We start from the raw sequence: 11,726 nt of genomic DNA, 5'->3' as shown, positions 1-11,726 counted from the left end.
CAATGGATCATGTTAATAAGCACATTCTTCAAAACTGTTTTAAATGCAAAATATTGATGATGCAATTGCAAGGAAGAACTGTTGAATACATTTTAAAAGTTCTGGTCCATCTATTGATTGGTACTGATGGAGCTTTCCCATAGTGCTTAACTCCAAAAAGCAAAATATATGATTGGATACCGAATAACAGCTAACATTTGAGTCAAAATTTTAACAGATGAACAGTGCATTCATATGTGGAAGTAGTAACCATGGCAAGAAATTTCATCAACTTTAGTTACATTAATTCTCAAGAGCGTCAGTTAACATGATTATGGGAATCCGGTAGTTGCATATTATAAAGAGCTAGAGGGCCAAAAGGTCTCCAATTACATAGATGGGATATCCCTGAGTAGACATACAAAAGACTGCAGTGTGAACCAATCTCTTATTTTTACCCCAATCTACTGGTAAATACCATCCATCAACATGAAGGAAATCTTGGAAAAAGGCAGAAAGGAAAAAAAGACTTTGGAAGTTTATTCTTTGATAAATTTAAACTGAAAGTGATGACTTTGCTACTAACATTTTCCTAGATGTACAAAAATCTATTCACAGACAAGTCTGTGTATACTCTAAGACATTAAATTAGAGCTACATGAGAGTGACAGAAGATGAAGTTTCTATTCAAAGAGCAAAGTCCAATAATCATTTTGGTAAAGCAATAGCCTGTTCTGGTTAATGAGTTCAAAGATAGAGTCTAACTCTAGAAAATTACAATACAGATAACGCATACAATTACAATACAAGAGGGGCTATTTGTTAGTAACTAGCATCTAAAACAGAATTTTTATAGTAAAAACACATAGAAACTAAAATCAGTTGCATTTTTTAAAACTGGAAAAATGGAGTCAACTCTTAAGCATAAAAGTGGTAATTAGTTTTTTTAAAAAAAAACAATTTGTTTTGGTAAATGAAGCCAGTTCCTTTAGAACCCAAAGGGCAGAAGTAAGAACTCAAGCACATCATGCGGAGAGGTAGAGAGGTGTCCATATATAATCACAATCTTCCATTGGTTTTCTTTTTTCTTTTTATTTTATCTGAGGTAATTAGCTGTGTGTGTGTCAAGTTGTAGAATCAAAAGTATTGGCAAAAAAAGAGCAACATTGACAAGATACACTAATGACCTCTTTCCTCTCCTCAACAGGTCCTAAAACATTTAATTAGATGCATCTGAATTAATGCTTCCTGGATCTCCAGTAGGTGAAGTGATTGATGAAGGGGTAGTAGCGTCCTGCCAGCTGCCATTAGCCTGAAGAGGGAATAAAGGCATTTTGTTGTTAAGTCCGCAAGATGCTACTACTTGCCTCTTAAATCACTCCGATTATGATTTCCCAAATCACAATAGGAGAGTATTATGCCATGTGCAACACAGACTTTGTTCCATTATGATTAGTCTCATAGTAAACATCTTCACACGTAATTCACTTTCTGAGGCACAGAAGGTAAAATATTGAGTAAATGCAGCTTCTGCTGCATTTGTTTCATGGCTTCTCTTTCTCCCAAATGGGATTCCTTTCCTCTTGCCCAATTTCTTCTGTTAATTTGTCTAAATAGTTAAAGCTTTAATGCCTGTTCATTCTCAAACAATTCAGAGTACAGGATGGAAGAATACACTCGCACATATCTTTCTGTTCCCAAATGCAGACCAATCCAAGGCCAGTGTGTGGATTTCACTGGAGGCTAGTTGCTGTGCATGCTTTTGCTTTCTCTCGCTCACTTTCTCCTGCAGTCTCTTCTTTCAACTGGGAGCACTCTCCTCCAATAGGAGGGGATTGAAAAGATGCTTCCTTCTAATTCACTGGGCCAATATGGATGAATAGGTGAGCCAGCTTCTCTTTCTGAGCATCCCTAACCATTCACTGATGATACAGAGAAAGGTTTTCTTACAATTTAAACATGAGGGATTTTTAAAAAATTCCCTGAATAATAAAAACTGGCAACAGGATGCCTATTTCCCCCACTCTTTGAAGCAGCAGTCTTATGGCAAGGTGCTAGCAACACCACAGTTAATGCCACAGTAGAGTTCTATTATAATTGCATCTGCAGAGGTAGTTACATTAATCAACATTGCCATGTCAGACTTCCACAGCTCAAGACATTCAGTTTCAAAATCAGAAGCTCCTTACATCAATGCGCTGTGTCGAATATAAGGGGTTTCCCACAATGCTGTCATATCTTCCTGCCTGGTGTATGACATGGTGTAAGGAATCCATCTGTAACAGTATGACCAATTTGTCAAGCAAACAAAAAAGTGCCAAAAGAGTTATGTAAATGCTATATTTACTGCCCCAAACCCCATTATTTTCCTTTCTGTGACCTTTTAGGGTTTTAGTGTCCAACCGGGCTGCACATTTATTCTCAACTTATAACTACTTATATTGCTTTTCTGCAATATAGGAGCTTAGGAGATTGCTATTAACCTAATAAGATTTTTTTTCAAAATAATGAACAAGTTTCTCGGGGCCCACAAATGTTGGGAAAAGAAAATTAAAAAACAAAAAAACACCCAAGATCCCATTCTCTTACTCTGGCATGTATAGCAACATTTATTTTGACTGAACATGCATATTATTTTTCTCTCTGAAATCCAGGAGAGAATATTAACAACATTACAGTAATGAACATTCGGGCCACATTCAGGTAGTCCTTGACGTATGACCATTCATTGAAAAACTGAAGTTAAATGGCACTGAAAGAAATGACTTATGATGGTCCTTGCCTTTATGCCCATCGTGGCATCCCTGCACTCACACAGTCAGAATTTGGGTGCTGGAAGTTCTGGTCCTAATTGCGGTCATAGGTCAAAGACCACCTATATACTAATCCTTGTAAAGGTTCAGGTCAGGCACAGAATCAACCTTATTTAGCCCAAAATTTAAATGCCAGATCAGTTGTAGTCCAGTACAGAAAAACTCAAATCTTTCCTTGCCCAAAGAAGCTTTTGAAGATTTAGATCAGGTCATAACCTATCTTCTAGTAGCTATAGATTCAGGTAGTCCTTGACTTCTAACCACAATTGGGACCAGAAATACAGGCATAAGCTGATACAGTCATAAGTTGAGGCTCCTACATGACCAGAAGTTTTTTTCTAATATTTTTCACTATTGTCATTAAGCAAACGCAGCAAATGTTAAACAAATGCATTCGTTTAAATGACGTTTTTTCTGGAAACTGGCAAAAAAGTCACAAATTGCAGTTGTGTGATCCCAAAATGCTACAACCAGTTGTAAACCTGTGACCGGTTGCCAACTGTCCCACATGCAATTATATGACCGGGAGAAGAGGACATTTACAATGGCCAGGAGTGCTCTACTGGCCATCAAGGACTCATTCTGTGATTGCTATAAATGGGAACAGTCGTTAAATTACTGGTAATAATTCAAAGACTACCTTTAGATATTTTACTGTAATGCCTTCAGGAAATCTTAAAATCTGTATACTTTATAATGGGCACTTGGATTGAAGTATTTATGGGGATTAAAATATTTATGGCTACAGAGGATTGTTAACCTGACATAGTTCCACTTACCTGAGACTGCACATTGGCTCCCACTGGTGAATTCTGGTAAGAACTGAGTGACTGCAGGTTTATAAAGGAATCTCCAGAATTTGTCATTTTAAATGACCCAGAGGAACCTGAAGAGGAAAAACTAAGTTACTTAAAGTTATGTGTGCAATCATTCATTTTCATGCAATTTGTCATAAATGATAGCCCAAGCAGCTGTTGTGCTTGAAATCTGATTCCACAATCTATCACCTTCTATCATGTAAAGTACTCAATTTCTAGAGCTTAGTGAATAGATCTTGACCAAATACAGTTCAGGTTATTTTATGAATCCAATTCAAATTCTTCTCACTTTCCATTCTGCCATCTCAGTGCAATCGAATAATCGGGTAGAAATGATCGACCAAGTGAAATTATCAATAAGTGAACACAGGCTTGGCAGAGATACTGAAAAGATCACTGGTTGCTGCTCTCTTATTCAGATAAAGTTCTTGTGCAGCTACACTAGCATTACTCTCTCTCTGGTATGCCTTATTGCCAGGTATACAAAATGTAGTCATAAATGTGCACATTGGTCAGAGAAGAGATATTTTATTACTATCATATTTGCAAATGGTTGCTAGGTGAGGTTGTTGCTAAGTGAGGAGTGGGTAAAATTATAAACTATCCCCAGAAACTCTGAGGTTTCTTCAAAGGCCACCTTTGAAGTTCCTTATATATAAAGTGGTACAGAATAAGACCAGAGGTCCATTCAGAGCTCACCTGCAGTGTAGCAAACTCATTAACACTTTCATTTGATAAGTATAAAATATGCCAGGGTACCTTGTTAGTTTGATGCAGCACCTCATTCAGAAAGGATGAAATTATATTATTATCTCAGATATACCACTGCAATCTATAGCTTTATAAGAGGGATGTGATTTTTAAGTGAGATTTTCTGCTTTTAAGAAGACTGAGATTCAATAAGTTAAACAGTTTAAAAAATGCATCTGGTTTTTTTTAAATAACAAATACTACAGCATACAAGTCTGATGAGTTTTCTCAAAGCATACAAATCAATAATCTATATTACTAATTCAATACAAGTAGTAACATATTACTCTACATAATCAATAATATATTACTAATAATATATATTACATATAATAGATGAGATAGATGAGAGAACTGGTGCATATTTCTGAGATCTGACTGGGCTCAAGGGAGGGAGGGTGTCTCTCTCAGAGCTTTGCCCAGCCAGGTTTCAGTGTGTGTTTCAGGTGTGGCATTAGCTGATATATCAGGGCAGGAGTGGGGCTGTGGCGATTGTCATCCAGATTATGTTATGTTTGTTAAGTTAATTTTTATAATAGTAAAATCTAATATAAAGAAAAAGCGAGTAGAGAGGAGTATAAGGTGCAAGAAAAAAGAGAAAAAAATTATATATTAAAGAGAAAAGATATACAGAAGTGGTTTCATCATAACAAATATTAAACAAATTTAGTAACTCTTCATTCTCTCTAAAGATACAAACATTTATCTCTTTATTGTATATTCCATTTATCCATAAATAAATCTCTTTCAGTCCAGCAGAAAGTCTATAAATGGTAGCTAGATATAACAAAATAAATAAATAATCTACATGCCCCAATTGCAGAGAAAAAAAAACAAGTATAGGTAGTCCCCAAGTTACTGTGGTAATTGAGACCGGAATTTTCATTGCAAAATAATGCAGATGTCAAGCATGACATCACATAAAGCAACTGCAATCCTGGCAGTCCCCATTGCCATCATTAGCCAAATGTTACTGGTCATTGGCAAGGATACATCGCTATACAAGCCATTCCCAGCTTGGTCCTTCTCAGCCCTGAGCCTCAATAAGGTAAGGGACTGCCTGCTCTTCAACTCCCCCCACCTGGCTATCTCCCTACCCATTTCTGTCCTTTGGCTGTTCCGTACAGTGGTATTCTCGGTGCTGCTGGCAACACAAGGGCTGAACTACAGTCCTGAGGCAAAGGTCAGCTGAGCATGAGAAGGCCTATGGAGCACAGGGTGGTGGGGGCAGCTAAGGCTTAGGAGCTGAGGTGGCCAGTTGCAGTATGAAGCTTGAGACGGTACTCCTCAGCAGTGATCTTGGTGCTGTTGAGGTTGAAACGGAGGCCCAAGAATGGGGGTGGCCAGAGGAGACTGTTGAAGGCACCAGGCTTCTGGTTGAACCCTAGCACCACCAGCATCAGTGAGGAGTGCTACTGTGTAGGCCAGCAAAAAGAGATGGGAGGAAAATAGGCAGATGGAGGAAGAAGTGCTCCTGCAGTCATTAAGTGTAGGCAGGCTGCCAAGCAACCAAATTTTGAGCACATGACCGGGGGGGGGGGGGGCACTGTAATAGCTGTAATTTCAGGGACTGGTACCATTCGTTCAGCAGAAAATGAAAATGAAACAAATTTTGAAACATAATGTTTTATGGAAAGTCATTAACTCATACTTTAATGAATATATATGGGATAGCAAAACAATCTGAATTCCCAAAGTGTTTCAAGCAAATCTTTTGTCAGAGGAAACAGAAAGCACTAAATAGCATATCCTATTGTCTAATCAGGTTTGCCAACAAGGGGGCCTTTTTAATATTTTTAATATAGTTTTAAATTAGTTTTTTTTTTTTTTGTCTAGCTCTTGCTACTAGTATTTACCTTGAATACCAAGTGACTCAAAGATGTTAGGAGCTGAAATTGCTTCAATCAGTTTTAATTCACTCAGAAGAGTCTGCTTGTACTCAAGATCTGGATTTTTTTCCCCGTTATTATATCCTAACGTAAAGCAACTAGGAAGGCTGAAAACAACAACAAAAGAGCATAAACATATAGTTTCTAAGCCGCTTACAAAAACACCAGGTTGATTCACTCATTTGTTTTCATTGTTTGAGTAGTGTTATTTTTTTATTGCTGGTTTCCCCAGCAGGTGTCCCTCTTTAACTGCAGTGTTTCTATACTCACCAGAATTTGGGGTTGGGGGAGAGCTTGTTTGGTTCCCCTGAGCCACCACATTAGTAGCATCCACTGCTGTTTTGGCTGCATAAATATTGGCCTCTTCCTGGAATTTTCCCATATTTTTCTTGTAGCGGATTCTCTTGTTACCAAACCAGTTGGAGACCTGTAACACAATAATAACTCCCGTTAGTATGTAAACAAATCATATTATCTCGTCAGTTAGTATTATCTTTAAAGGGTAGGAAGACCAAGCAAGGCTATTATGAAAGTGGACAAAATATAGTCATCTTTAAGTTTCTACAGCATCCAGCCGGGTGAAGTTTGGTATGGTGGTTAAGGTGCTGCCCTATGAACCAAAAAACTGTGAGTTATACTCTCACCTTAGGCAGGAAAAACTGGCTTGGTGGGTTTGGCTCAGTCATTCCTTCTCAGTCAATTCATCTCACAGGATTATTGTTGTGAGAAAAACAGGAGGAAGAAGGAGTATTGGTAGGTTGTGTGTGTGTGTGTGTGTGTGTGTGTGTATGTGTATGTGTATGTGTGTTTGTGTGTAAAAGTGAGATAAAAATAAATATCCCTGCCACATCTATTTAAAGTATCAGAAATCCTTTAGCGGAAACATGAATTTGTGCTTTAAAAATCCTCTTTAAAAGATATTAAAAACTGCTATGACAAAAAATTTTGAGCTTAATTTTTATTTTTGTTATTGTGCTATGTGCCACCTGCTCAATATCTTTGTATACCAATAAAATCCATATTACAAATATATTAATTCCCATGATATAAAAAAGTAACAATAAAATGATATCCAAAACATGTAACAGCAATTGAAAACTTATCAAATGATAGTTTAAAAACTAGCCGAATATAAAAATACTGATAAAAACCACAAAAAAGCATTTGATTAATATAGTCTGACATCTCAATACATTAAAATGTTTGATTAAATAGAAATGATTTCATATGCATGCAGATTCTTAACAAGGGAACTAGGTGAATTTCTTTGGAATTGACTTCAAAAGGTATCCAGAGCCAAGTCATAACTTTGAGGAACTGTTGCTCTAATCTACTTTAGCGCACATACATTGGCCATAAATACCTTGTTTTTGATCTACTGAGTCAGAAATAGCTCTGAGAAAGGTTGGCGTGAGGGACAACTCTGCATTACAGGTAGGTTCACATGACTTGTTCTATTACAAATTCATGCTGCCTCTTATCTAATTTCACAGAGTATGGCCATAACATATTCCAGTGATGGCAAACCTATGGCATGCGTGCCATAGGTGGCATGCGGAGCAATTTGTCAGGGCATGGAGGCGCTGCACTGTCAGCTGGCCAGCGCGCATGCGCGCGCTGGCCAGCTGAGTTCACCCTTTTTTAAAGCCATGTTCACCCTCCCCAGGCTCCAGAGGCTTTATAGGAGCCTGGGGAGGGCGAAAAGAGCCTCCCGCCCCCGCCCCCTTACTGTCTAGTGACACCTCCGCGAGCCTCCCCGACGCTCCAGCTGCTTGGCGGAGCATCGCGCAGGTACTATACGTGCCATGCGCATGCCTAGAAGCACCGAAGACTTTAAAGACAGGTAAGGAGCACGGGTGGGCCGGTGGGCCCTCTGGAGCACCATACCAGAATGGTACTCGGTGCTCCGGGCAGGCTCCAGTACACCCGTACCTGGGGGTACTGCCTGCAACCCACCACTGCTTTGTACGTAAGGTATTAGATTTATTTTCAATAAATTAACCAAAGACTATGAGCTCGATTGAATGCTTAAGATGTTTCATTACAGCTAGCACTGTTCTAAAACCAAGCTCTCACGGAGCATTAAGGACTCCACAATTGAACTCTGAGAGACATATATTTTCTTCTATTAGACACCAAAGAAAAGACTCTTAAAATCAGTGACAGACATGAACTATAGCAAAATTTGGGGTTTTTAATCTAATGAAAGTCACTGAACATTAGCTTGTACGATTCTACCAAATTTTATGGAATATAGGTACCTAGTTAATTTAATAAAAAGCTATTCTGAATACACAAATCATGTGGCAAGATGTAACCATTGTTTTAAAAATGAATTGGACAGAGACCTGAGTCTGGCAATAACATAACAATGCCTGGGACAAAATTCTATTACCTTTGTTCTCATAATTCTAATTCTGTGAAGTTTGATTTAAAATTGCTTCTTAAATTATAAAATCATGACCAAGAAAAATATTGAATTAAATTAGGGAATTTAGATACATTTTTAAATAAAACAAAAGCCATACTAATAGTAGCCATTAATATACAATTCAACAAAAGTAGAAGTAGCCATGCTGGCCAAGAAGAAAAAATAATAATTTGAAAAATTCTATTAAAAAGGACCTTTATTAGTTTGGTTCAAAACTACAAAAAAGCATGCAATCTCCTGAATTTTCAAGAACTGTCTATCGTGTATATCTTTAAAAGAATGTGGAAGTAGCATGAAAATATTATATGTAAATTAGATTTATCAGGTGAAGTGACAGTATCAGATTGTATCTGGGCTTCCCAAGGTTGCTGGGATGAGGAAACATTATTGGTCCCTCGTTTTTAGAAATCAGAAATCCATCTGTTTTTATCTACACAGCCTACCTGTGAGACTGTAATGCCTCCTTTCTTTGCTAGTTCTTCTTTGGCTTCTTCACTGGGGTAAGGATTACTCAGATGAGAATAAAAATATTCATTCAATACTTCTGTTGCCTGCTTGCTGAAGTTACGTCGCTTTCGCCTGAGAATAGATTAGAATTATTCATAAAGCCCAATATTAAACTAAAATATATTTATTTAGTTGTTAAATTTATTTGCTGCCTATCTCACCGTGGACTACTCTAGGCAGCTTACAATGCTAAGTAATGAAAAGAGTGTGAACAGAACAGAAGATAACAGAGCAATAAAATAAACAATGAAAAAAATACAATGAGAAATGCATATGATTTCCAAAAAAGAAAGATGAACAGGTAGAGAGAGCAGAGAGCAAGGGGAGGGGGGAGATGCAGTCTGCCATTAATTCAGCAGCCATCTCCAGTATGGAACTCCCCCATTTGGAGCCCAGGCCAATTGGCACAGCCAAGTCTTTAAGCTCTTGTGGATACGAGGGTTATATTAAAATAAAATATAGACTATCCCAAGGACTGGAGGAAAAGGCAGTAAGGATTACAGGAAAATTATTAAAAGTTTGAGTATCCTGACCAAACCATGGGGTGACATTCTTGCTTAAGCTTTCCAAGCTTTTTTTCCCAAGTTTTCCACATCATTCATTCTAAAGCAAAAATTAAAATATAAATGCAAAAATAGAAGCAATAGAACTTTTATGGCTTTAGCCAAATAGAAATCTAAAAAGGGAGCATGCTATAATTAAAAGTTGAAACTAAAAGTACAGTCAAGATTACTGTTCTGCACATATTAAACAGTACTCCCAAAATGATCTACGAATATAAATACAAAATTCCACAAATTTTAAAGTGTATAATTCAAGATTAAAAACATCACTACTACATACCACAACTGCCTACAGATTAACTAGTGTTTATGAGTTTCATACCTTCAGTTCCCATTCCATCCATCATTGCTCTGTTTTACCCTTAACAGCTTTTTAAAGAACAAGGTGGCAGCAGGTGGCATCCGTGGCTAGGGAGGCCTTTGAACAGATTCACCTATTGCACCATTTCCTGGATCAGGAGGGATCACCCATGCCTTGGTCATCTCCCATTTGGGTTACCACAATACATTCTACATGGACAATCACCTGGAAACTGGTCCAAAATGTAGTAGCACACATGGTAATGGGTGGCCCTAGGTTTGCATATGTAACGCCTCTATTGCATGAGGCATTACATATACAATGTGGAACATATGAAAGATGTCCAGTACCTTTCCAGGTGCAATTCAAGGTACTGGTCGTCACCTTCAAAGCCATATATGACACAGGGCCAGGTTATATGTGGGACTCCTTTCCTAAGGACATCTACACCTCTTACCAGGTCAGATAGTGTGGGCATGCTCCTTGCTCCTAAATATTGCCATCTGATGGAAGCGAAGAAGCATACCTCTGCTATATGGAACACTCTACCCCTGAGGTTCAGCAGCTTTTCACCCTTTTAGCCTTCTGTAAAGCTTTGAAGACCTGGCTTTTCCACCAAGCCCTGAAATAATTAACTATAAGATTAGCTCCAGGTTTTTTTTGCTGTTGTTGTTTTAATGCATTTATAGTATTTTAAAGATGTTTATGTAAATTTTTAAGGTAAAATAACTGGGAGCTGCCCAAAGTTGGCTATAAGACAGGCAGATTTATAAATGTTTTAAATAAATAAAATGTTAATATGCTCATGTAATTAGAAAGACCAAGTAGCAACTGATAGGAAAGCTTCTCCAAAACCATATGTAAATTATGGAAAGTTCAAAGCTGACTTTTCTAATTCAATATTGTGGATCCCCAAATTGTGCAAACATGGCAAATATAATTCAGCTGCCAATGTTCATATAATCTCATCAATGTGGCTAATCATGAAATCTGTTAATTGCAAACACCCCACCCACCCAAAGCTTCAAGTATCATTACTGCTGAACCCCAAACTTAAAAGTATAAATAAGATTAAACAGCAATGATTAGGAACATAGTTTATTTTCTGTATTTCCAATGTGGTCCGATGTTAACTCGCCTTATGTGCCTACTGTAAAACGCTTATAGTGTTTTGTATTATCAGTATCTTGGACACAGGAAATAGTCTTGATCATGTATTACCTTGCATCAAGAAATCTTGAACGCAAAATCATCACTGCCTCGCACGTACTTTGTTTCAGCTGCATCTGTATGGTGCTGAATTTTCCATGAATTATATTCACCATACGCTCTATTTCTTTGGGCGAGATTGGCCTTGTTCTACTCTGTTCCCGAAGGAGGTTCATAACATGAGTGGTGAACTCACTGCAGGCCTGGAAATAAGTATAAAGTAAGTACATTTAACTGAAGCAAAAGGTCTCTTGAATCAGATCTATAGGTAGTCCTCCACCTATGACTACAACTGAGCCCAAGATTTCTGCTGATAAGCAAGACAGTTGTTCAGTGAGTTTTTCCAATTTTACGACTCCTTTTTGTCACAGTTGTTAAGAGAATCTGGCTTCCCCCATTGACTTTGGTTGTTCGAAGCTCGCTGGGAAGGTTACAAACAGTGATCACACGACTCTGGAACAGTGTA

General features: G+C 37.8%; 1 protein-coding gene across 3 annotated transcripts in view; it reads right to left on the bottom strand.

Moving 5' to 3' along the window:
- Positions 1–493: 493 nt before the first annotated feature.
- The window catches only part of PBX4 (PBX homeobox 4), a 57,700-nt gene continuing 46,467 nt past the window's right edge, over positions 494–11,726 (bottom strand). For 2 of the 3 annotated variants that reach the window (XM_081955760.1, XM_081955762.1), the window contains exons 4-9: positions 11,273–11,463; positions 9,124–9,259; positions 6,520–6,676; positions 3,572–3,678; positions 2,169–2,255; positions 494–1,291 (exon numbers count right to left, since the gene is read on the bottom strand). In XM_081955760.1, coding sequence (XP_081811886.1) covers positions 1,199–1,291; positions 2,169–2,255; positions 3,572–3,678; positions 6,520–6,676; positions 9,124–9,259; positions 11,273–11,463 — 771 coding nt within the window. In that variant the 3' untranslated portion in view covers positions 494–1,198. The remainder of the gene's footprint in view (positions 1,292–2,168; positions 2,256–3,571; positions 3,679–6,519; positions 6,677–9,123; positions 9,260–11,272; positions 11,464–11,726) is intronic. The other variant, XM_081955761.1, reaches the window with a different exon arrangement.

The sequence above is a fragment of the Natrix helvetica genome, assembly GCF_964273705.1.
Source record: "Natrix helvetica genome assembly, chromosome: 1".
Taxonomy (NCBI): Eukaryota; Metazoa; Chordata; class Lepidosauria; order Squamata; family Natricidae; genus Natrix; species Natrix helvetica.
The sequence above is the reverse complement of the archived record's forward strand: the minus strand, read 5'-3'. Positions and strand labels throughout refer to the sequence as shown.